This window comes from Zootoca vivipara, chromosome 6 (genome assembly GCF_963506605.1).
Source record: "Zootoca vivipara chromosome 6, rZooViv1.1, whole genome shotgun sequence".
Lineage (NCBI taxonomy): Eukaryota > Metazoa > Chordata > Lepidosauria > Squamata > Lacertidae > Zootoca > Zootoca vivipara.
The window spans coordinates 37,051,167-37,078,685 of NC_083281.1; the positions used below are offsets into that span (position 1 = coordinate 37,051,167).

A 27,519-nucleotide genomic window follows, 5' to 3' on the forward strand; every position below is an offset into this window, starting at 1 on the left:
TTCAGGGAATGTTTCCTAATTTTGAAGGGTGAAGGACTGGTTTTCTGTGGAGTGTGGGTCCGCTATGTGTGTGCACCTTGAAATGATTCTAATAGCTAACACACTGCACCAGTGCTCAAAAGATGCACTCCTGATTGCTAGAGGTTATTTATTTATTTATACTGTCTTTTTCAGGTGGCGCTGTGGGTTAAACCACAGTCTAGGGCTTGCTGATCAGAAGGTCGGCGGTTCGAATCTCTGCAATGGGGTGAGCTCCCGTTGCTTGGTCCCAGCTCCTGCCCACCTAGCAGTTCAAAAGCACATCAAAGTGCAAGTAGATAAATAGGGACTGCTCCGGCTGGAAGGTAAACGGCGTTTCCGTGCGCTGCTCTGGTTCGCCAGAAGCAGCTTTGTCATGCTGGCCACATGACCCGGATGCTGTCTGCGGACAAACGCCGGCTCTTTCGGCCTATAGAGTGAGATGAGCGCCGCAACCCCAGTCGGACACGACTGGACCTGATGGTCAGGGGCCCCTTTACCTTTACCGTCTTTTTACTGAAAGGAACATGTAGGTCTGTTAACTGGGAATCTTTTGCAGTGCGTAGAAGACCAGAATTGCTCTTTAAAAATGGTAACTAAAACAAAACAAACCAAAACACCAGAAACAAATCCACAGCCTAATTAAAACTAATTTTTAACCCACACCATATTTTGAAAAGAGGAAGTGCTGAAGAGCAGGTAACCTTCACTTTAATTGCCTCCTGACTCCCTCCCACACAGGGAAAGAGATGTCCAAAGGCTCTTTAACCCTCTCCTCCCCTTGTGAGGGGACACTTCCTACAGAATCGCAATGGTCACATGAACACCATACATTTAAAGCACATTACTCCCCCCCCCCCCAATAATACTGGGAAACGCGCTTTAAATGTCTGGTGCATGTCTGGTGAGCCTCACTTACTCAAAGTTAGCAAGTCAGGAAAACAACTTAGCTTGCCAGACGTACAGTGCTGATTCCACCCCAGGCCACCCCCCCCCCAATGCAGAGAGCATTCATACACGTGTTTGCCCCTTTCCCTACAGCCTGAAGTAGCACAGACCATAAAAACTTTATACTGATTTGGTTCTGCTGAATGCGTAGATTGGCCCAGAGTTCTCTTCTTGCCAGCACTCCCATCTGCTTGTGGACATGTGCCAGCAGCCCTGGAGATTCATGATCAGATCTCACAATCCTCTTTTATGTTCCCAATTCAAAACAGGTGCAGACAGGCTCCGATTTTTTGATGCCAGGGGAGATTTAAACTCCTCCTGCACCACGCTGTTGCCCCTAACCTATACAAAATAGATCCCTGAAGCTGAGTGAAGTATTAGCAAGAAAGGGAGTTGCAAAGATAACTGATTTGATGCGGCACAGGTTACCTAGACATCCTTCCAACCTGGTTCCTTCCAGATATTTCAGACTGCAGTTCCTATAACTCTGGGGCAGCCACACGTCTGGAAATTCCGGGGGGAAATTCTGAAAAGTGGTGCTTTGTCCTGGATCTTAGGCAAGTCAATAAAAAAATCACGTTGGAGGGTTTTTTTTTTTGCGTTTTTGTAAAAAACAAAATCACAACTCAATAAATTTGGGGTCTTCCTAAAAAAAAAAAGCTCAATAAAATCTCTTGACTACTGGGAATGCTGGGCGGGGATTATGGGAGCTTTGAACCCAAAATCTGGAGGGCACCAGTTTGGGGAAGGCTGACGTAGTCTGTGACATATAACATACAATGAAGCCAGAGGAGGATCAGAGGGAGATGATATTTCATAGGAAAATGGATACTAATTTAGCACACTCATACCTAGATCTTCAGGCCACAGATGCCCAGACCAGCTAACTTTTTATTTAAAAAAATTAGTAGAATGATAATTAATTAAGATGGTTGCATATCATTATTGCCATACTAAAAGAGGGCAAATGATAATGTGTAAGGTTCCCTGGGCAACTGGGAACGAAGTTTATCAAACCAAGGAGAGGATTAGAAAAGAGTTGTTACAGAAGGATATGAAGAAGCAACATGTTGTGGTATTGGCAGCCAAACTGATTATGTACAGTAGCCCTAGTATAATATTTGCATCCTCCAACGACAACTCTGTGGTCTGAAATGCAAGTGTGTGATTTAGAAATGCAAACCACATACTTGGCTGCAGAGAGGCAGTTGCGTATACATTTCTATTAACGGGTACTTAATCACATGGTAAACAACCAACTGGGGAAGGAAAAATTATTTATTCTAATGATTTGTTAGGCTCTTTGAATGCTACACCACGTACTTTCAATTGTTCCTTTGCAGCGGGGCTTGCATTGGATGAATTTAAACAGCACTGAATGGAAGCCCTGCAGAGGATGCACCATTTCCTGATCCAGTTTCCCCGACAAAGGTGGCTCCCCACCCCGATTTAAAGGATCAGGGTCCATGAGCCAGCAAAATTCTACTAGAAATGAATTAACTTGATTTGAGCTTGGCACAGACATTCCTAGCCCTAGTTAGAAGGTCCACTGTTCAATTATGAATGACAAAGTAGCAGAATAACACCCTGAAGTTGCAATAAAAGCCCACACAGGAAGCAGTAAATAGGGAAATTACTTTTTGCTATGTTGATTGCTCATATTAACAAGATTTGGAACCCTTTCTTTCCTACCCTCACCCACCTTGAAACTTTCGAAACATTTAGTTACCTAAACAAACACAACTCCCCTATCACTAGATAAACCTGTCTCCCGGTGAAGGAAAAAAGTATGTCAGCTGCCAAGTTCTCCCTTTTTTTAAGGGAAATTCCCTTATGCTGAATAGGCTTCCTCGCAAGAAAAGGGAAAACTTGGCAGCTATGATTATTCCCAGTATGCAAGCAGTGCTCTCCTTTTCTGGTGGTGGACAGGAAACATAGTATAATGCCTGGCCTACTGCTAACCCACCTACATCTGTTCATCTTTGAAGCCCTTCTTATGTTTCCCAGGAAGGCCAGCTCAAGACAATTGAGGCTCAAGAGGGAATATCTCTGCCATGTTAATTAACACGGGGGCAAAATGCGCCAAGAAGTTCTCTTGCACAAGCTAATGAAAATGAAATTGCAGCAAGGCTCAGGCAGACGAAATTCACAATAGACTGTGGTTTCATGGGTCATCTCTGTCCCCTTCCCTCCTGTTTCACAGAGAAAAAGCAAGGCACATAAATGGCAAAATGTTTTATTTGTCCTTTTTGAAAAACACTGTTGACCACCATCTATAGCAATACCAGGCTGTTAAACACGTCTTGTGATTTGACACTTCATTCTGAAAAGCACAGTATTCTCCAAGTTTTATAGCCCTGGTCCCCAACTGTCAGGAAGCCACTCGGAGAAAATACAATGTATGGGCCAAGGCATTTTGCTGCCTGAGGCAAAGGACAGGGAGGAGTTTCCCCCTCCCATCCCATCTGCACAAGACAACTAGGCTGGCAGCTGGATCTTATTTCAACACTAGCGACAGAATAACGCCCTCCATGCCTGCAGCCAGCAGGCTAGTTCAGGAGGTGCAGCACAGGACATGTGGCACACAGAAGGGAATGGCAGGGGAGGAGTCAAGAGAAACATGGAGGGTGGCTGCCAGCACTGCCTCCAATCATCTACCAACTGCCTAATGATAGGGACAGCCCTGGTAAGGAGAAGGCGTGGCAGGCTAACACCCCAATCCTCACTCTCTAAAGCAGCCTGCCAGCACACCTCCTCGCTTCCAATATTGGTCTCTTTACACTTCTCTCACCTCTGCTTTGGCAATGAGGGAACATTTTTCAGGAAAGCAGATTTGGCCCCAAGGGCAGATCCCCTTTCTACTGCCTTAGGAAACAGCTTGCCTAGAAAATTGACAGGTACTAGGCAATTTTGTTAAGTATATATTTATAGGTGATCTCACTATTGTACACAAACCTATAAAAGAACACACTCTCTAATGAAGAGATCAGGACTCCTGAAGAGAAGTTGGATGTCAGCTACTGGGAATCTAGTTGAGGTATGGAGGGTTTCAAAGACCCACAAAGAAAGCCATACCACCTGGATATCATCATGGTTCACATTCAGGAATTGATTTCCTCACCTCCTAAGTTTATCATGCAAAAACAAACTTAATACTCTGTTCTGAGCACACCGCAGTAACCATGGATCATTTATTGGAAAGAACCAAATTATACTTTTCTTTAGAACAAATGTTATCAAGATTTTTTATTTTATTTTTTTAAATGCTAACAGAAGAGATGAGAACACCTTACAACACATTTTGGGGAACCAACAACTTCTATGATAAGTACCTTTGCCTTGGTTCTTAATAAACAGGCAAAAATTAAGATTTATTCTGGTAAAGGAGCAACTGCCTTTATTCTCCACTATATTCAACTTTACATTTGCATCAAGAGTTTTGGGCAGAATTATCCTTTCAAGCCCATGAAGAAAGTATAACTGGCCCAAGGCCAACCAGTAAAATTTAGCACTGTATGAGCTTTGAATGGGACTTACTGGTCCACCTCCAACACTGTACCCCTAAAACCTGGTCCCGAGCAAAGACAGTTTTCACTCACTAGTAGGACAAAGTCCTGCTTAAGCTTGAAGTGGTATAGACTTCATTGAATCACTATAAATAAGGGGTCACACATTTGGACTGGTGTTAGTAGCCAGCCATTATGGGTGGCTGCTTCTTTCTCTGTGGCTTCTGACAGATGCAGAGAACTGAAACCAGTATAATTTTTCTGCCGTGTATTTGGCTCCAAAGCGTCTCAAGCAAAAGCGATTCAAACTGCTTCTGAACGTTTCCATAGCCTGGTGCAGAGGGACTTGAAGATACTCTCCCCACCATGTATGTCAGATAATGTGGAGCGGGAAGAAAAGCGGTTTCCGACACTGGGCATAAAGAGAGAGGTCCTTCCCCATTCGGATCCAACACAATTCCCAGCCAATTTGCATCTGATGAAGTGGACTGCATGTAGTCCACAAAAGCTTGTGCTGTGATACATTTGTTCAGCCTTTAAGGTGCCACAAGACTCTTGGTTTTAGCAAATTTGGTAGAGCTGATGGTTTTATAGATTAAAATAGAATCCAACATATACTTCCCACCCACCCCTCCATTCTTTCATTTAGTTCAACCATAAAAAGTACCAGCTATGTAGTGCTAAGGAAAATATCTGGCATCTGAAGGTGCTATTTTGCTGAAAAATGCTAAGGTGGGAAACACAGTGTTAAGAAAAGGCATAACAAACAAGGCTAGCCTTATTTGTCAAGTCTAGGCAGCTGGGTGGTCATCACTTTTCCTGCAGCACATTCTTCTCCCTCCCTGAGAAGTATTAGGGATAGAAGATTCAATGCAAAGGGAGAGAGGGAAGGAAGGAAGGAAAGCTCAAGGCAATAAGCAGGCCATACAAGCAGAAGCTCACCATACCTGCTAAATCAATGTTCTCTGCAAGACAAAGAGTACTAAACGGGATCTGAAGAGGGCCTGGGTGTCAAAAAGTAGGACAGTTGAAGGGTGGGAGGACTATAATAGCTCAGCAAAGAAGTCTATGTAGCAGGGTGGATAAAAAAGATTTTTTTTAAATTTAGATTGGATTTTTTGAGTTAAATTGGATTTTTAAAATAAAATGCTTTTGGAGGATAAATGTTTCTAAAGATAGTTTTCTATTTAAGTTAATAGTCCAAAGGCTATTCATCAGGAAAGAAGGATTTGTTTTAAGTTTTTCATGTGTGCTAAAACTCAGTCTGTTTTGTTTTTGTTTGTTTTTAAATTGTTTAACCACATCAGTTAACAAACATGGATACATATGCTATAATGTTATTGTTTAAGTTAAATAAATTGTTTCAATTGTTATTCAGGAAATGATTGTTTTTCTCCTTCCAATAAAGTACAGCAGAAAAGTTGTCCAAATATAAACAACAATTTCATAATTATCTGTTTATGTATTTCTAATAGTATAACCAAATCAGTAATTTTTTGCTATAACTGTAAAAACTACTCTGAAAATTTATTATTCCAAAAATGAAACCTTCATCTGGTTGTAAATATTAAGATTATAACAGCAAGAATGAGTCTTCCTGTAAAAAAGTGATTTAAATCAAGTCCTACTGACTAGTGATTTAAATCAAGTCTTACTGACTAGTCATTTAAATAGTGATTTAAATAGATTTGATTTAAATCAAATCAAATCCACCCTGCTATGTAGGGTCACAAACCAGTCTGAGCCTTTAGGAGGGAATGGGGAAATGAAAAATGGGATATATACTTCCAGACCTGCCACAGGGGCACATCTACACTGTCACTGCTGTAGGGGGTGACTGTGCGCTTTTGCATACCACATCCTGGAGAATCCAGTTGAGGAATCCAGTTGGCTGGACAAGACGTGCAACACTCTGGTGCTAAGCTTTGTGAAGAGCCATATGGATGTAGGACCCTTCCTGGCTGTATGAATTCTGCTGCTAGAGATACAAGATAAACACAGAAAATAAATCCTGCACTTGGGACAGCCACAGCTGGAGACAGACACAGGGTAAGAAAATTAAGAGACACAGGCCAAAGAGGGAGTCAGTCCATAATCTGCAGCTTCCTAGTTGGCATTTCATAGGTGCAATGAGCAGAAAGACAACCTATTACAGTTCCAATTTTGTCTTTTGCCTCACGTCAATTCACAAGAGTACCTTGAAATTCAACACACACAACTATGGCATTTCTAAGGAAAAACAAAAATCACAAAAGCAAACCTGTTTGGAAATTTGGTTCTATCACCCCAAACCAGTTTGAGATTTTTCTACTGATAACAATGTACATTGTACATTACATTTATATTTCATCAATATATTACTTAGAACATCATGTTACTCAGATCATGTTATACATCAGCACACAAAAATATACATGAGACTCACATACAAAACCATGTGGTAACCCATATAGAGATGGCAGCAGCCAAGTTCCTTTCTGCCTTCTGAACACCAATAAAATGGTAACATTTTCAAAAATGGCACCTTCCTAGTATTCTAGGACTTGAAACCCAGTGGATTTGCTACATCTTGGGAGTTAACCTTAAAATTAAAGTGCTCTTCAAAACGTTGGCATCTATAGTCTTTCTGATGCGAGACGACTACAAGAGAAGTCTTTTGCCGCTATGCGTCACACAGCAATGCAAACATTTACCACTCACTGCTGTTATCAGACAGCCTCAAATTCAGTAGTGCATCCCACCCCCTACCTCTAGCGTACAATCAAGAGTTTTTGTTTCATTTATTAATGTGGGTGGTGGATCCGGACGCTTTGTCTGCACTATCTTCTGTTTGGGATTTTTAATTTCCTCTTCCTCTTCTGTTTCACTTTCGCACACATGGACAACGACACTGGGAGTGGATTCTGTTCCTGCATGGAGCTCATACTTCTCCCCTAGAGGGTAGGACAAATTACAGCATTATTGTATCAGCATGGTGGACAGCACACTATAAAAGGTGTGTGTGTGTGTGTGTGTGTGTGTGTGTGTGTGTGTGTGTGTATCTCCCCTCTTAAATTCTAAACAGCATATCAAAACTACAGGACAATTTGAGTAGAAATGACCTACTCAACATCACTTGTTCCCAGTCCCTTTACCCCCAGTGTAATCTCTCACTGCCTCCGTAAGTTTGCCTCACAAACAAAGCAACTTCCAACTTCTGCCAACAACCAGCACCACTGGGGAGCAGGAAATCAATCTGCTCAAACTGTGCAGAATCAAATTTTAAACAATCCAACTTCACATCGTAAGTTTTCTGGTTGTGGAATTCCATTTACAATTTGTACCAAAATTATTCTTTTTACCTATAGTCCTTTATTGCAGTCTATTGCAGACAGAAAAGTTCACAAAAGTTATTAGACGACAGATATTTATGGTAGCCCCTTCACTCCTCACTCATATTAGTCATTTGTGGTCCCAAAACAAAGCAAAGTGTTTTGTTTTTTTTACAAGCCTGCTGTTATGATTTTTTCTAATATAGAAGTGGAGAAAGCAAGGCAGAAAGAAAGCATTCCTACCAGGGCCCAATTTTGAAACAGCACAGAGCAAGTCATAGTTTATCATGGGTGTGGCATCTTCACTTGGCTTCCATCCTACTGGTGGGGATGCAGGTGGCGATATCAGGAACTGTTTGACAGGCTCTGGTGGCAAGAGGTAAGATTTGTCTCCCACTTCATTGGGCACCTGAACCTGAGAAAACAAATGCAGTCAAAACAGTAAGAGGAGGACATCATTCTCTTGAAAGATAGTTCTTAACTGTTTTTCTAGCCCAGCCACACAATTCAAAAACCTCTTTCACTGACTGGAGAAGGAATCCAGATACTAAATGCACAGTTTCGTTCCCTGTAGCTATTTTAGTTAAACATTGACCATGCCGTCTGTATAGAATACATTGACTAAGCTCTTATCAAATGCCTACACTACAAATGCACTACAGAATGGTTTTCAGTTCTTAGCTCATGCATTCTTCCAGGTGGGGAGGCCACTACCATGCAATTTTACAGCCAGGGATCTTGCTCAAAGCTATCCACTGGATCACTGGCTAAGCAAGGAATAGATATAAAAATGTAAAATGTCCATGTTTGTGTGCGTCCACTTTTCTCCGAAACCGCTTGACGGATTGCGTTGAAATTTTGACACAATGTTCCATTCCAATATGCAAGTGTTTGCATAAACTTAAATTATATAGAAGCCACACCTGTCACAGGTAAAACATGATTTTGTGTACACAAATAGCACCCTGCAATGGATGTCAAAGGAACAGACACCATATCCGTTTGTGTAGCAATAGCGCCATCTGTTGGATGTTAAAGAAGCCTCAGGGAACTTGGGGTGTGTGCGTGTTTGAAAACAACGTTTCCACACTCCTGCCCCCCCCACCTTGCTAGATCCATAGCCGCTGGGGGGAGAGGGAGGGTGGCAGGTAGCCTGGGAGGCAGGCCGGGCCTCGCTGCTCCTCACCTCTCACCATCCACAGCCGCCGACGCCACAAGAGGCAGGCTGGGCCCTACAACCGCCACCAGCCACAGCAACGCGTGGCCGGGTACAGCTAGTAACTAATGAAATGACTACATCTAGGGTCGTGCATGTGCTGCGATTGTGTGCAGGGACGAATATGGTATGTGACTGCAGTATTTACTTAGCACTTATGGCTGTGAAGTGTATAATTGATTTCTGATGAAATAAAAAAGCCAGGCTATGGCCAAACAAGAAGCCCAGTGGTGGTGGGAGGGAAGCTAGAATAAAATTAACACAAACAGTAGACAAAAAATGAATAATTATATGAGGTAGGAGAAATGCAGGTCACAGGAACAATGCTTTCTAAGGGTAGAGTTTTACATTTTTAAAAAAAGCATTGAGTGCATAGAGCTCTGACCCTCTATAGTGAAGTACAGCAGCTCATAAAACATCTGCAAGGAACATACTGGCTTGTGTAGATTCCTTTCTGAAAGGAAAACATAGCCTTATGGCCACCAACTGTTCTGGATGCGGTTGCACTAAATAATATATAATGTTTGAGAATTCTTGGTGAGGTCCCTGCAGACTGGAGGCAGGCAGATGTCTTCTTAGAAGATGATGTGATTATTAAGATCCAACATAGGTTTTTCAAAAACAAGTCATGCCAGAGGAATATAATTTCCTTTTTTCATAGTTACAAGTTTGGTGGGTCAGGGGAATGCTGTGGGTGTAGTGTATTTTGATTTCACTAAGGCTTTTGACAAAGTCCCCCATGATATTCTTGCGAGGAAGCTGGTAAAATATGGGCTGGATGAGATAACTAATGGTTCCTCTTCATCCAGAAAAAGGTGACAAGTGTGGTGCCCCAGGGTTTGGGCCTGGGTCCAGTTGTTCAATAACTTCATGAATAACTTGATGTAGGGATAGGGGGGATGCTCATCAAATTTGAAGATGACACCAAACTAGGAGGGGTAGCTAATACCACAGAAGACAGCATCAGGATTCAAGATGAGCTTAACAGATTGGAGAACTGGGCCCAAACTAACAAAATGAATTTCAATAGGGACAAATGTAAGGTTCCACACTTTGGCAGGAAGAACCAGCTGCACAAATATTAAATTGGGGGGGGGGGGGGGACGGACTGGTTTGCCAGTAATTCATGTGAAAAGGATCCAAGCTTAACATGAGTCAACAGTGTGGTGCAGCAGCAAAAAAAGCTAAAGAGGAGATATGATAGCCATTTTCAAATTTCTAAAGGGATGGTCACATGAAAGATGGAGAAAGCTTGTTTTCTCCTGCTCGGGAGGGTAGGACCTAAACCAAAGGATTCAAGTTAGAAGAAAGGAGATTCTGACTAAACTTTCTGATGGTGAGAGTTGTTTGACAATGAAATGGACTCCTTTGGAATGTAGTGGACTCTCCTTCACTGGAGATTTCTAAGCAGAGGTTGGATGGTCATCTTGATGGTCATCTATAATGTCTCTTGCTTGTAAGGATGTAGAAATGAGGCTATTCTACAAAAGGTAAAAATTACATTTGTTGCCTGCTCACTTTTGTCTCTGGTCCTACCCACCAGAACAGGTCCAACAGACAGGCAGTGTTTGCCATCAGGTGTTTAAATTGCTATTGGAAAAAATACATGGAAGGCTTAATAAATGATCCACAAGGGGTAAGATAGATAAGGTGCTTCACACTTGGATAATATGGAAGAGAGATGTCACCTTGGATAGGAAGACAGGATACAAATCTTGACAAACATGCATGCAAGCATACCTGGGCAAAATACAGCTTGAGTTTTTTCCCATTGAAGTTTTTCTCATGAAGTTCTATTCGTGCTCTTGCTGCTGCTTCTGGATTGCTAAAATTTATCCTTACTCTTCTAAAGCTTTTAAATAGCTGGAATGTAACATGATCATCGTAGATGGAGAAGAGAGCTTCAAACCGTTCCTAGGGATTGAAACAGAGCATTTTTGCTGTTAAGGTTCCTCAAAGTTTACTACTGCAGGTTAGCACTACAAAATCAAGTTGGTAATGTTCTTTAGTAGAGTTCTACCTATACCTGTATTGAGCATCAGTAGAAAAACAAAACCAACTGCCTCATATTTATGTAAATATGAGTTATATTCAACAAAAGATTGCATATACAGTAATGTAATGCTTGCAGGGCCATCTAGTGGCCAATCTCAATGTCTTTTATGAAAAGGTGCAAACTGTTTTACAGGTAACTACCTAGCTTTTTCATACTTCAAAACAGGGGGGGGAATTCCACCTTCAGGGTTTTCCTTTTATGGATTTTACATTCACACTCAACTTTTCATCTGTGGCTATTTGATAATCTCATTTGCATACACAGGGATCCTATGAAATAAAGCACTGAAGCCAAGAGATAGTGATTTATGGTTATCAAATCCATTCTCAGCCAGGGATTTGAATTCTGATTTGACAGAACCTTAATCTTGTGAAGTGCCCCTGAGGAAGGCTGTCATCAACTGAAATATATTGATCATCGTATTGTTTCACAGGGCCTATTACTACTGATAAAGTTTTATCTTTCAGTGATATTTTGAGGCTTTGCCTCTTCTTTTGCCTCCTGTTGTTGTTTTTGTCTTGTCTGTTCCCCTCGCTCCTTTAACAGGGATTAGACCAGTGGTTCTCAAACTTTTTTCGCTGGGCAACACTTTCAGAATAAAAATGTGTTCGTGCCACACAATTCCTTTTATTGGTAAGAAATATTTTGGAAAACAAAAAGAAACAACTCCTAGCAGTGCTAAGAACACAACTACTTTATAATATGATCATGGGACATCCAGAAAGTATAAAACAATGCAGGTACATAAGAACATGAATCATTCCATAATTATAAACAAGCCTCTTAAATATGTACCTTAAGGATGTATACAAAATCAACGAGGTGTGTGATCTTACTTTTGCTGGGTAATCATATTTAATTTGTCTAATTTGAGACAAACTATCATCTCCTCATCAACACAAATAAGCTTTTCTCTTTTCTGATCTTTCATATTTGTCAGAGTTGAAAATCCCTGTTCGCAACAATATGTCATGCAGAATTGTAGAAGTATAGCCAATGCTCTTGAAGAAAGACATGGATGTACATTCCCAAAAAAGAATCTTATGATACGATACGATACCACACTGGAACGTTTAAATCCTACTTGGATTGTCCCTGCATCTTCCCGCCACACTTGCCATCCTCTCCTGCCACACCAGTGTGGCGCGTCACACCATTTGAGAACCTCTGCCACAGCAATCAGGAGGAACCCCTGCTACCAAAAGTCTGGCTGCCTTCCCATCACCTGGAGCACCCATGGCAGGGAACTTTCCAAGGACTTTCCAAGGACGCTGGAGTGCAGCAATTCGTTGCTGGTGGTGGTCAATGGAGTGGGGGGAGGATCCTGGATGTTGGTACTCCCACTGCCATTGGCACCACTCCTTTGGTAGTTAGAAATGGCCGCCAAAAAAGGCCTTGAGAGCTGCATGCGGCCTGCATGTTGGACCACCCCTGCTGTAGATGAAAAGGCTAAAATGAGTTTTTTTTTCAAATGGGTGGAGAATTTAAGTACTCAGAATGTCTTTCTCGATAATAACTTTTTAGTAAATAATGTGATTGAAAGCTAATAATAGGTATTGTGTCCACACTACTTACATGGGAAGGCAACTGAGTTTTTAAAATGCTGTAGAAGAACTGGTATTTTAAAAATCAAGCTTATTCATAGGACTCAAGTAAGCCCCCATCCCTCTGAATGAGTTCAATCTCATTGATGACCTTGTATTTCTGCTGACTGATGACTCACCAGGCAGCCACAGTAGTTACATCTGACTCATTTTTTACTAGAAGTTTAGAACTAAACACGAGGCAGCAGGAAAAGCTGCAGGGATCTAGCATTAACAATTCATACATCCAATAGTGTCAACAGATGTAGATATTTACAAAACATTGCTAACAGGCAGGCAATTTGTACATGTATTACTATCATTATTAATTCAACTTCTTGCCCAAACTTCACTACAAGTTAAAGCAATTTAAAAATACACTACTAAAACCAATTTAAAAGAAATAGAGTAATAGGATGAGTCCTAAAAACATTTGTCAGATGCCAAAGGCCAGGGTAGATACGTGCAAGTTCAGCACATGAAGGAAATTGCATAAGGTACCAGATGCACTTCTGTGGTGAGGGAATTCCACAACTTAGCAGCAGCCACAGAAAATGCCATCTCCTGGGCTGCCAGTCCCCAAATTGTGAGGGCAGTGAAACAAGAAAGCCCCCTTTATATGTAGATGAATGTTTTAATATGGATAGTGATGTAACAGAATGGTCCCACCACTTACAGTGGTGCCTCGCTAGACGAATGCCCCGTACGACGAATTTTTCGCTTAACGAAGAGATTTTACTAGTGGAGGTTGCCTCGCAAGATGAATTCGTTTTGCAAAAAATTCATCTAGCGAATCATGGTTTCCCATAGGAATGCACTGAAATTCAAATAATGCGTTCCTGTGGGAAAAAAATAATAATTCAATGCATTCCTATGGGATTCGCTAGACGAATTTTTTTGTTATACGAATTGACCTGTGGAACGAATTAAATTCGTCTAGCGAGGCACCACTGTACTGGCATTGTACACACAGGTCTTATGTTATGCTAGTGATAGTCGAACACCCATGATCAGAAAAATGGTGTGGGGGTAAAGAGTTAATCCAGAGGTGGGAAACCAGTGGCCCTCCATAAATTACTGGACTACACCTCCCATTATCGCTGACCTTTGGTCATGCTGGCTGATGTGAGTTAGAGTCCAACCTGTGGAGGGCCACAGGTTCCCATTCCTGGGTTTAAAAAACTTCCCTGCCTGCATTTCACTTAAAACTGTGGAGGGCTAATGAATCAGAGAAGGCAACAGAGTTGAAGCTGTGCATTTCCACTCCATCATCTGTGGCTGCTTATTTTGGAAAAATGGAATTGCTGGTGGATCCAGATGTATGAAACGTAGAGACCAGGCATCCCACATGCATTATTTCAGTAATGCAACTTACTACTTTTTATTTTTCTTTTTATTTTTACAAATGCTTTCTTTTGGAAATTTCACAGTAATAAAAAAATAGTTACAATAATACAAAAATAAACATCGCTATTACATTTCATTAATTCCATTCCATTTATAACTGACCCGCCTAACGACAAATAGTTACAATTACAACAAACAAAGGCTTGACATATCTTGCTTTGCATGTCATGCATCTATCTCATATATTGGTTTCACCTTTTAAGTTGCGTTACTGAAATAAATGCACTTTTCGACGATATTCTAATTTTCCGAGTTTCACCTTGCACCAGACAAGCATGATACACATTCACTAGGAGATGAAATATTCTTTTATCAGGGATTTGGTAATATTGCTCCACAGGAGAAGCCAGCATTAGATAGGAAACACAAGTAGTATTTCATCACACCATTAGTCTATCTTGCTCAACACTAACTGCACCAGAGTTTTCAGCTTGAGGGCCACATGCTGGCTGGGGGGGGGGAGAGAGAGAGAGAGAGAGAGAGAGAGAAAAGTTGGGCAGGGCAACAGATGTGACTCACTTTTGTAAAGCAGGCTATATTCCAGACACAGGGAAATCTGAGGTTTCTATATACTGTTCCTCCATCACTCCATCCAGACAAGAATAAGTAATTATCACAGTTCAATAATACATTCCAACCAGGCAAAAAACAAAACTTGAGGAGGATTTGGAGCAGGGTCAGTGAGGGACATGGGCTGGAGAGAGTCACAGGCCTGATGTTCCCAATGCCCGGTCTACACTAACAGGCTGCAGCTCTTCGAAATTTTAGTGAGAAGACAGGCTGTAGTGGCAATACATTTAAAAAAGTCAAGAATTCTGCTTAAAACAGAGCAGCATGCAATAGCAGTATACAAAACGCTTTAAGTCAGAATGGTTACACTATGGCTCTCCAGCTGTTGTTGGACCAATTCTTACCAGCCCCAGCCAGTATGATCAATAGTCAGGGACCAGTTTTATGTCCAGCAACATTTGGAGGATCATAGGTTAGCCACCCCTGCCTTAAGCCAATAAAACTGACCTCTGCAAGGATGTTTAATTTTATAATAAATTTAATTCAAGAAGTTGTTAGAAGAACCAACTAAACAAGGTACTGTAATAGAAACCTCATCAGAATGCAAAAAAAAAAAAAAATCCCATCCAGCAACATACAATCTTCTTCAACATACCACGCTGGAAATAAGCACCTTTTTAAAAGATACTGAACTATTTCACTTCCACTGGGTGCAAACTTTGAAAAGGAAAGGTCTACTAAGAAAATAACTCACCCCCTCATGAGAGCAGGCATCTTTTAGTTAGTTGCATTTACCATCACCCACCCAAGCAGCAATAGGAGTGTTATTACATCAGCTATTACATAATTCTCTCTTCTATCCAAGAGCTGGTAAGTAAGCTGCTTTTAAAATTATATGCATATCTGATTTATGACATGTTGCCAGCCCCTTTTCCTGGGGATGATGGAGAGATGCTTTAGTTTTCCCCTGGTGTATTTTGGGCCCCAGGAATCTAAACACACACCTATTGAATATGCCCTTGCTGGAACCACTGAGGCAAAGAAGTTCTCATTTATGGATGCCTAGGGCTACTTGCTGCCAAAAATAAATCTCTTATTTCACTATTAAACCCCCTTTAAGCCATAGTACTCTGGCACAGAAGGGCCCCCCAAGGTCAGGGTTTGGGGGCTGTGAATTGTAAACTGAGAGAAGTGCTTGCAATAAAATAAAAGTATGCAGCGTAACACACAGCACTACATCATCTCCAGTCACATTTGCCCAAGATGACCTTGTGCAAAGGAGGCACAATTTTGTTAAGTCACCATGTTTTTCAGAACATTGGGAAATGAACACGCAGAGGCAGCCAAATGAATAGATCAGGCTTATGGGATAACATATCAGGCAGTTACTGAGATGAGATAATAAGGATTATAGGAAACAAGACCAAAATAATCATACCAGGTTATTTTTGCAGTGAAGCATTCCCGGGATGGGTCCCTGCCTCCTTTGCTTTATGCAGTGAGCCAGAAACAACAACTGCACAGAGCTTGGCTACATAGCAGATGAGCTCTACACAGAATGCAAGGCAGGAAGAGATAAGTATTTCCATGATGGAGTCAGACCTGTAAGTATCCATGATTTTCTAGCAAACTAGAAATCTCAGATAATGACCAGCTTTAAAAAACTGATAAAATGCAACAGTTGGATTGACAAGACCTATCTATCCACAGGTTGGAACTTCTGTAACCTGCTTAAATATGCATTTCCCTGAAATGTAAAAAATCGAAGGATGTTCAAAATAAGCAGGTCAAACATAAGAATTTTTTTTCAGAAGGTGGTGTGGGTTTTGCTACACAACACATGCAATAGTTGCACAGCACATTTTCAGCAATAGTGGTTCAATAAATATTTCCAGCTTTTTATTCTGCTCAATCCCAGATGCTCTGTGTGGATTAAAACGCTGTATATACAACAAAGAAAATTAGACAAGTGTTAATCTCTGCATATGACCTACTCTCAATTCCCCTTTCCTTCTGTGCATTTTTTTAGTTTTTAAGTTTGATGATAGGACCAGTTTCTCTTTTTCTCCTTCTTCAAACAGTAGCTAATAACATGGTTGGGGTGTGGCACTCACCTGATCTCCTGGCAGCTGAGTTGCGACTGCTTTCTGGGAAGGTGAATGGCAAGACAGAAGGAAAGAGGGCATGGTTTAAATGTATTGGCAGGAACACTGGTGCATTTGCACCACACCAACCTCCTTGCTGCACTGCAGGAGGCAGCAATGACTCAGCTATCAGGTGAGGCAACTTCCACCACCCCACCATGCTGTCTGCTACTGAAAAAAACACAGATACTCCCACCCAGGCTTGCTCCCACGGCCCTATGGTTTGAGAGACATCTCCCTTTTATAAACTGCTGTTTGTTTGTTTTCCAATCAAGCAATTTTATGAAATTAATAATCTCTAATCCTAATACATCTGACCCTGAAATTATAAGCATTCAAACCCCACCCCACTACAGTTTTGAATGTCACCTTTCTTAGAGAGCTCTTCATTTAGATAGGATGCATAGTATATCTTCCCTACTGGATTCCTTTCCTAATCTTTTAATGCCTCCAAGAGCCTCAAACAGAGCAAAAATACCATACCTCCCATGCTAGACTACACTATTTCTCCTCCTCCTTAGCAGATTATGTTTTCTTTCTAACATGTGTGTGTGCGTGTGCACGTAGTGTGTGTGTGTGTGTCAGCACTGACCAAAACTACTCCTTTTGTATTCTTTAATACCACCATATTTAATTTGGTATCTGAAACTGTCAGGTTTAAGTTTCTCATAGTGTAATCTTATGCATGTCCAACCATAAGTATGTCTCAGCTAAGTGTGAATAATACAAGACTGCAGTATAAGACTGTGCATAAGACTGAATGGTGTTATGGAAACATCTCCATAAACAGATGTGAATATTAGTAGCTAACATTATTTCAGCAAAACTGAATGCTGATTAGATGTTAACACTAACACCTGATATATTAGAAATTAAGAAAAACTGGTGTTTATTCAACATTCAAGGTCATGTTAGCTCCTCTGTCAACTGCAAAAAAGAAATCTGAAACATAAGACTGGAAACTATAATACAGAACAATTTAATTCAGCCTGATTTGTATCTGAACCATATTATGAACAGTTTTAGTCAGTGAAATTGTAGACTTGCCATTCTGCGTAAAAGCTTTTTTGGGCATCACAAATATCAGCCAGCTGCAGAAGCTACATTTCAGTTCCAATAAACTATGGTTTTTCAGAGCAGGAACAAACAACAAGCTCCCTTCTCCCTTCTTTTGTGCCCAGCTGCAGATACTTCCTGATTTTTTAATCAGTTTGCCCAGTAAAATTGTGATGTCCCATCAGAGAAACTGTGGTTTAAACACTCCTTACAAACATGAGAACAGAAGGAAAAGGTGTTGGGGGGGGGGGGGAGTGGGACCACATGTTCACTACCTTTGAAAAAAAGTATAGTCTGTTGGAATGGAAATATTGTGTCTGAACCCAACCAACACCCACCGGCTGATGGAATTCTGGTCAACCTAAATTACAGCCTGTGGGGAGAAAGTGGCAGGGAATAGGAAGCAGGCTGCTTGGGCTTTTAAAACTTTAATTCCAGAGTCTATACGTTTACAAATACTTACCCAACAACTGTTACATTCAATTTTATTGTATGTTTGCAATTTTAAGATATTATGTTTGAAATAGATGAAAGATTAATCCAACTCTAGGGAACAGTATTAAGGCTATTTAAATTGTGATGACTCGCGTTTTACACAGACTAGAAAAAAAGAAGACACTAAAAGGCAAGTCTTTATTCCCTTTTTAAAAATCCACGAGAGATCTGTAGCACACAAAGCTTATCTAAAATCCAGTATTTCACACAACACTTGATACCAGCAGAAAAAACCCATGTTTTGTCAGCAACACATATTATAAAAATGTAAATCTGTATTAATCCAGGAACACATTCAGCCTTGCAGAGCTGTCATGGAAACATGCCTGCTTATGCATGATCTACCTTACTCTATGAGTGCCATGACAATGAAAAGTAATAATGGTGTTTTACTCCCTCAACATAAATAAATATCTGTTTGTTTTAAAGAAAGATGACAGAGAGGGAGAAGAATTTAGCAAGCAGTTCGATACTTAAATGATTTTGAGAACTTCAGGATCAGATCTCAATTACAGCATTCACACTCTTGGAAGAGGTCTATTTGCTAATTATAGGAACTTATAGTGACCCAGAGAGAGCCATTCTAAAATGCTATAGAAGCTAATCCAAGTTCCAAGGCATATTCTAAAGCCTGGTGTGTGACTAATTCAGCAGTTTTGATATTTTCATTATCTGTCTTGGTTTTCTTCAGAAAGAAATGTGCAACAAGGTACTTCATGCAAGTGAGTGAGCTGGCTAAGGGTGTTTGTGTGGAGAGCTCCATCCTCCCTTTGTGCCCAGCACGGCAATGAAATAGGCTCTGCCAGCCCTCAGCAAGCTATTAAAATTCTGTGGGGATATTTATGAGGCTTGAAATGTTGGATACCTCATAAAAAACAAACTGCCCTTCCCGTGTTTAAGGTTGCAATCCTATGAATGTTTACACTGGCCCAAATCTCAACAACCGCAGCAAGGATTGCATAGGATTGCAATGCATAAACCAGACAACTGCTGCTCATTACTGTAAGCAATCCCAACTCTGTTTCTTGATTTACATAGCAATCACAATCTTTGCTTTCTAAACAAGTAGCTAATACAAAATTATGAGCAAGTTAGATGAAAATGTTGAGGTAATCTAAAAAGCACATGGAGCTTCTGCAAGAGTGGGTTTATTTACAAGTATCCATACCTGGTACACTGAAATGAAGAGGGAAATTCTACATGTGCATTCATACAAGATGCACTTAATATAAGAAGGAGCTTCTCTGTCTGTTTAACCTGGGAAATGTTTATCATATCTTAGGGAGGAGCAAAGGGACTGTATGTGTGTCCATAAAACAAGATATGACAGTCCAACCCACTCTTATGCACATGGCTGATTTAATAAGTAGTACTCAAAATATCATGCATTTGAGAATCTACTTCTAATTTTTTTCCATATTATTTTTTGGGTGGTAGTGTTACTGTTGCAACTCAGTAAAGGTAAAGGGACCCCTGACCGTTAGGTCCAGTCGTGGACGACTCTGGGGTTGCGGTGCTCATCTTGCTTTACTGGCTGAGGGAGCCGGCGTATAGCTTCCGGGTCATGTGGCGAGCATGACTAAGCCGCTTCTCACGAACCAGAGCAGCGCACGGAAACGCTGTTTACCTTCCCGCTGGAGTGCTACCTATTTATCTACTTGCACTTTGACGTGCTTTCAAACTGCTAGGTGGGCAGGAGCGGGGACCAAGCAACAGGAGCTTACCCCGTCGCAAGGATTCGAACCGCCGACCTTCTGATCGACAAGCCCTAGGCTCTGTGGTTTAGACCAATTCAGACCCACCAGTTGAACATCCAAGCTGTAGAAGATGCTTCCAGACCACTGTTTGGAACTAAAGAAAAGTTCAGTACAATATTGAACATTTCCCATTCACTTCCCTTTCTGCATAATCTATTCTTATCTGGCCCCTCATAAAAAACAAAGCAATATCATATGTGTATTTGCGTCATGTGAACTTAAAGTTGCCTGTACTGTATCAGATGTTACCTATGTAAGATATAAGGGCACACTTTTTTACAGGCATTTTAATAGATCAACACTAGTTTTGTCCATGTCTTACCTTTTGCTCTTGAACTTCAAACACTGCTTCATGAACACTACAGGCGAAGAGTGAGGTAGGCAGGTCACTTAAATCCATCATCTCTTCCAAGTCTTCTTCATTTTCTCCAAAAATCATTTCTTCCTCTTCTTCTAGGTCACTGCTGTAAAGATCTGACTGACTGTCACTCCACGCCTTCATTGTATCTCTAATCATTGTCCACTCAAAGCAACCTTCCTTAATTTGTATTCCAGACGTGAAGCAGGAGTCTGCCTAAAGAGAAAACAAAAGAGAATTGCACGGTACTGTTTTACTTGAAGTTTTAATGTTTAGTCATCATGTGCAGAAAAATGATCTATGGGAAGATACGTAGGGTTTTAAGAAACAAAACAAAAACTGAGGCCATTCTCTCAAGTGTGAGAACTTGTCATTTATTTGAGATTTCTGAATTGCAGTGGGTTGGACTAGGATGACCCTTAGGATCCCTTTCCAACTCTACAATTGTGTTTCTATCTATTCAGATGACTGATAAAGCTTCATACAAAACTATATTTTATCACTAGAGTGGCCAAAATAGCACTCACAAGCAGCTGAATGACATTTATTTGTTCTGTCTCTAAAAGGACATCAAGGATGAGAAATGACAAGTTTTTCACAGCTACCACTGTGAACACCATGTACCTTGGTCCCTCTAAAGTTTGCAACCAGAGCTGAGCCTCATAGATCTTGATCACATATACTAGTCAGTGAAGAAACCTAGGATGCTAAACAATATCACTTATTAGTACGCTGATTTGGAAATAAGTGCTACTGAACAAAGAAGTATTTACTTCTTACAAACAATCAGAGGAGAGAACTGGAGAGGTTGGAAGTTGTTTAGTTGCTTTGTTAATGAGGCACATGGCTTATCTCATTTGGAACTGTGAAATCAGTAAGCCTGCAGGAAAGGCTGGCAGGGCACTGATGTGTAGGGGCAAATCTGGTCCCAGAGTCTTGGCTAGCAAGGCCCAGGCCAGGCCAAAATTGTGGACCTCTCTGAACATTACAAACTGTAAAAAACTTTACAGAAGTACTTACTATTGGTGTGTTTAACAATTAAAGTTATTTTAAATGTATTTGGTACTATCAGCTTAATAAATGGTGTTTGTAGAAGCCGTGCAAATAGCTTTCAGTAATATTCTGCTGGTTTCAATTTCCAAGGAAACAATGTTTAGGAAAATAAATAAATATTTAGAAATATATTGACTTAATCGATATTTCTGCTGGTGTGCATTAATAGTCAACAATGTACATTTAAACTATTGCCCAAATTTTATCAGCCAGCTAGATATTCTCTAGAATTACAAAATGAAGATATATGCTTCATAAAACATACATATACAAATCATTAGTTCGGTGGAGTTCCACACTTAAGCTAGAAAACACTTAAAAACTAGGGACTTCTCTGCTCCCTAGGCCTTGTCACATTCTCAAGGTGGCTCACCACATTGGTCTTTAAGGTGCTACTGAAGGAATTTTTTTAATCAGTACTCCAATAACTGGTCCTGAAGCAAAAAGAACACAGGACACGGCAAAGAAAAGAAAATATATTTCAAACTCCTGTGGCCTTCCCTGGATCACAACAGTAAGTTAGCTACACTGTAGTTGGGGCACGTCTACACGATATAAATCAGACTGAAATGAGAACAAGGTATGGCGTGCAATTTTATCCCTCACTCAGCCCTGTTGCTATGCATGGCTTCCAGCAGGGATTGTGGGGGCTTGGTTTGTGCACAGGGGGAAATAACTATATGAAGTAGTTCACCCACAATGCAAGAATACATATATTAGGGAAAAAGAAAAAAGTCAATCAAAATGACTATACAGTATATCTAAGAACCCAGGAGCTTTTGGTATAGCAGCAATAAGCCCAAAATGTGCCAAATATCTAAGACAGAGCAGGGTGGGGCAGGAGGAGAAAAGTATCAGAAATATTCGGTTATATACATAAAAGTACAGTGGCACATTGGTTTAAGAAAAGTCCTGTTTCTGAACGATTTGGTTTACGAACTCTGCAAAACCGGAAGTAGTATTCCGGTTTGTGAACTTTACCTCAATCTACAGACGGAAACCGAATGGTGGAAGGGCACTGGTGGCAGGAGGTCTCATTAGAGAAAGGGCGCCTCAGTTTAAGAACTGTTTCGGTTTAAGAATGGATTTTAGGAACGGATTAAGTTTGTAAACCGAGGTACCACTGTATATTATAATGGTTGGAAACGGCCTTATGTTAAAAATATGAGATGGCCATTACTTTAGTCAGTCAATAAATGTTTCAGGAAAAATACAGGACACTACAGTACATTGTTTGTAAGAGAGAGCAGAAATAAGTAGCAGTATCATCATTCCGTAGAGACAGGGTGACTTCAGAAGTCAAGTCCCAAACATTTCAGTTTGGAAGATGAGTAGGAAAGCAGAGCAATTAGCAACTTTCTTTAAACCATTATATTTAAACCATTTAACTACAGTAGGTTTTTTTATTTTAATCTTGGGGTTCTTTCTGCTTAGAGGCTAACTTTGCATGAACATTTAGTGCTCAAGAAGCAGGACTCCTCAGCCAAAATATTTACTGCATATTAGTTTTAGTTAAGCACATAATGTTTGGGTGGGGGTGGTCCAACTGTTAACTGAGAAATTTAGTACAGAATTCTAGAAACTCGATTCAGCATTGCATATTCTTTAAACTGAGAGGGGAGGGGCACTGATGAAGAAGGGAACACAAACTGAAATAATTTGCTTAAAGGATCAGGCTATGATTAAAGAGCAGCATTTTCTGCTTTCTGTAACACTCTGTCTTTACAACAAGGATTGCAAAGTGACATTTTTAGTAAAAAGACCTTCAACAGAAAGAAATGCTGATCTACGAAGAAATCTACAATGCAGCAAAATACATTGCGTTAGCTGATGAAAAGGAGGTTACAGCTACAGTACAGAACAGAACACTAGCTTCAAGCTTTATGGGCTGCTGAACTGAGATGACATAAGTAACCTTAAATGACCTCTGTTTCAGTTTTTCCATTTACAAACAGATAACAATAGACTGACAATTGCAAGGTTCTTAAAGAGAACCACAACCCATGACTGGGTACAAATTGGCTCATGAACTTTTTGTTCTTATAATATAACAAAATGACTAATAGATTGAATCAAGAGGTTGGAATTTTATGTATTTAAAGATTCCCCGTAATCTTTTTGCAATGAAGAAGTAAAAACTGATGGAACTGCTTTGAGTTGAGGACTGGATGTGAAAACTGTGTGAAACTGCATCAACAGAAAAAGTAATAATACTGTATACACAAAGGAGTTTTGAAATTAAATGGTTCATTGTACTGTACCTCTTCAGTTTTAAAAATCAAAACCATGTATGAAATACAAAAGTTTTGCTTAATGACCTGATTTACTATTTCTCAGTAGAGTTTTAAAAAGTAAAAAGGCACACAGAACCTGTGTGTGAAAGCAAACATATAGCACTGAAAGCAAACATATAGCATTGCTGTGGTATTTAATATCCCTTATTATTTAGCAGCCTACAACTATCATTATAACATGGTTTGTGGCTACTTTCTTACCCATCTATTGGTGGAGCGGGTTGAGTTATACCTGCCTGTGTGGGTATTTTATATTTTATTCTGGTTTTTATACTTGGTTTTCATGCTGTATCAATTTGCAAGTTGCTTTGGGACACTTCTTGGGGAAAACAACAAAAAATAATATCAACAACATCATGGTTTGCAAAGAAAGACGAGCTTTAAGGAGCTGTTCTTAGGCTTATATGGAAAGATATTCATTCTATTATTTATTTTAAAATTTCATAGAAAAACAATTTAAATCTTTGACTGAGAAAACAGTGCACATGTCCACATTTAAATTTAAGCTAAAACGGTCTTCTAGAAAAGGCAAAAGCTTTGTTACCCAAATAATGCATGAGCAAGTGAGTTTTCATAATGTATGATGTAATGTGGTAAAATTATACTTATTTCCTTCTGTAACACTACAGTGTACCTTTTCTCTTAAGAACGCATGTTTTATATAAGGAAATTTGTAAAACTGAATCTGTTGTACTACAGAAGATGCTGACAGAAAAGAAAAGGAAAAAGTATTTTTAGGGTAAGAAAATAAATTGTCAAACATTTTTACTGTGCATCTTTTATTTGCATTGCTAGAATTAAAGCAAAAAGAGGATTTTATAAAAAGTAATGGTGGGAATGAAGGCAAAGACTTACTAACTGAAGCAGTTTGAAACTTAGGCTGCAATCCTAACACATAGGAACACAGTAGGGCACATTTCCAAATCACATTGCAGAGAATTCTGCTTTTAATCTACCACCGCTTAAACTCTGATGTTCATGACTTGGGAAGGCAAAATCTGTAAACTGATGAAGCAGAAAAATAGAAAAATATTTCCAAAGTTAATTCCTATGCTACAAAATGCAAGCTTACCCAAACTTCAAAGGACAGATGCGTTGGCATATGAATTCAAGTAGCTTGATGTTAAAGATTATTTTCCAATTCCAATTTAAGGCAAACATTTGCCTTTTGGATCCTCATGGAGGATAAAGAGAATGAACCCATGGGTTCCTTTAACCTGTGTGCCTGTGTCTATGACATACTTGGTTGTGCTGACAAACCCATCCACACCAATCAATGAGGAAATTATGCATTCTAATTGAAGCAAGTCAGGAACTCCACCTCTTCCCAAATGGAAATATTACCCTCCCCACCCCATCCATTACCACCACCACCTCTTCCTCCTCCTCTTTGGATGAGGAGAGTGAATTATCATTCTATCAGAAGTAATGAGGAACCTTGGTTTCTCACTCTATGAACAAGCGGCAGTGAGAATGCCAGAAAGAAATTAGAAATATCTGCTGCCAGTTTAAAAATGTGGTTTGCTTTAACTATGATTTCAAAACAAGCAACAATCTGGAACCACAATATGATCCTGGCTTGATGTCACTAAACAAGCCACAACTCTGAGGGCTCATCCACACCTACCCTCTGCCCTGTCCTTTACTGGTCTGTGTCTGAGTGTGGTGGTTTGGGCTTTTTTGTTTTTTATTTTGCCCCACCACTCTCTCCAGGAAAACCCGCTCTTTAATGCTGAATTGGAACAAACAGCAATTAGGGTTTTCCATGGATTGCAGAGAACATTAAAGAGCAGGTTTTTGCAGGGGAAGTGGTGTGGCAAAAAAAATGTGCTCGGACACAGACTGTAAAAGCGTGGACCTGTGCCTAGAAAGTATGGAGGAAAATTAGTGTGGATGAGCCCTGAGATTGGACATCACAGGGCACCAGAGCTAGTTTAAAACTGGCCACAGATGCTTCTGATCTCATTTTCTAGCACATAGGAGAGGGGAGTGGGTAAGCCCAATACTTGTCATGGCTCATTCATGTGGTGGAGAAACCAGTTTCCCATCACACAGCTGGCACACATAGTGCCTTTATGGAACAGGGGAGAAAGTACAAGAAATAAGGGCTAAGTCAACAAGAAACAAAGGTGAGTGACCAGTGGTAAATGTATCAATAAGGCAGGTCTAAATGGTGTAAAGAGCACAAAAAATAATAATGAAAAGGAAGGTGGACAACTGGAAGAAAGGGATGACTGGCTTAGCAATGGAGAAGGGCAGAAAGAAGCAATAAAGAGCAGCAATGATGCACATGTAACAGAAAGGGGATAGAAAGGTTGGTGGGAAGAGATGGGGGCACAAGAATAATAGATATGTGCAAACAGGCAAGGCAACAAGTTGCTTTAGAAGCGGGGAAAATAAGCAGGATAAGAAATGCCTGGCAGAAGTAAGGCCAGAAAACGCACATTAAAAAGGACCAAGGCCAACGCAGAGGAGAAAAATGAGGAAGAAAAATAATCGGTTCTGGAGCTGGCGAAGGGGAGCATCGGTAACGTATTTGTAGGAGGCAATACGGGGGAGCGGACAGAGGCAGGTGCTGTTGAGAGGCAACAGTAGAGAATAGGTGAAGGCATCACCCCCTTGCAGACAGCAAAAGGAAAAAAAGGGGTGGTGACAATAGATTCCTGAGTTGGGGGGTGGCAGAAGGACACAGCTGCCCACATAGGTGGGGGTGGGGGCAGTCAGGGGCAGGCCATCTCATCTGGAATGGAATAGTAGAGGATTCAAGGGGTTTTATATGAAGGGGGCAGAAAAGGGAGCCAGCAGCAGCACTAGGAAGAGGAACTAAGAATTGACAAAAAGAATGGGCTTAGGACACAATGCCCTTCCAAGGTTGAGCAGGAAGCAGAGGAGGAGGACAGACACAACAGTCTCTTGAGCAGGTGATGGTAATAAGAAGACTCCCTTGCTAAGATGGACCACACCAGATGTCCACCTCTTCCAGCTTCCTATTTCCATCAGTGACCAAAACTGCCTTCGGGGAAACCCACAAGCAGGGCATGAAAGCAGGCGATAGCAGCCTCCTCCTCCTCCTCCCTGTCGTCTGCCCCCACCATGTAGTAGTGAAAGATACACTGCCTCTGTCCGTGGAGGTTCCAACTGCATGACGGTGCGCACATTAAATTAAAAATACAAGAGGAGGAAGAAGAAACGATGTAAACAACGAACCGCTCACAGGACCGGTCCTGACCCCTCACAGGTGGGGGGGGGAGGAAGAGGGTCCACAGAAATGGGACACCGGAGGGGGGCTAGCTTGCAATAATTGGGGGAGGCATTCATGGGCAATAGAGGGTAAGAAAGGAAAACAGGGTTAGATGCAGGGGAAGCAGGCGAGAGGAGGACAACGACTCCCCTCAGACCAAGTGTGGCGAGGGCAGCGAAGGACAAGGAAGCCACACCCGGCCTGGGGGGGGGGAGGTTATGGCAAGGGGGAAAGGGCAAAAGGACCCGGGGTGTGGTGGGGGGGAGAGGAAAAAGCGAGGGCAGAATGGGCTCCCGGGTTCCCTCCGTCCTCACTCACCGTCTCCTCCACGTCGGGATCAGAGCCGCGGCCACCGGCGCCTCCCTGCTCCTCTCAGGCTCCCCTCCGCCCCGCCCCGCGAAAGAGGAAGGCGAGCTCAGGGCCAGCCAGGCACGACCAGCCTGCGGATCGGCAGCGCCTCGGAAAGATCCCAGAGAGCCCCTCCCACTTCGAGGCTGTGCTGCTGCTGCTGCTGCTCTTCCTCCGACAGAGAGCGCGCCGCCGCGCCCGTGCGCAGCTCTCGAGGC

At 41.2% G+C, this 27,519-nt stretch overlaps 1 protein-coding gene across 2 annotated transcripts; it reads right to left on the bottom strand.

Moving 5' to 3' along the window:
• Positions 1-3,188: 3,188 nt before the first annotated feature.
• Positions 3,189-27,455, bottom strand: RCAN3 (RCAN family member 3). 2 transcript variants are annotated; one of them, XM_035120343.2, is made up of 5 exons: positions 27,272-27,455; positions 20,330-20,577; positions 10,740-10,913; positions 8,027-8,198; positions 3,189-7,405 (listed from the first exon to the last, which is right to left on the bottom strand). In XM_035120343.2, the coding sequence occupies exons 2-5, from the start codon at positions 20,522-20,524 to the stop codon at positions 7,197-7,199; spliced, it is 750 nt and encodes a 249-aa protein (XP_034976234.1). In that variant the 5' UTR covers positions 20,525-20,577; positions 27,272-27,455; the 3' UTR covers positions 3,189-7,196. The 2 variants fall into 2 exon arrangements, with proteins under 2 accessions (XP_034976234.1, XP_034976233.1); XM_035120342.2 differs by having other exon boundaries at positions 20,330-20,581.
• Between the last annotated feature and the right edge of the window lie 64 nt (positions 27,456-27,519).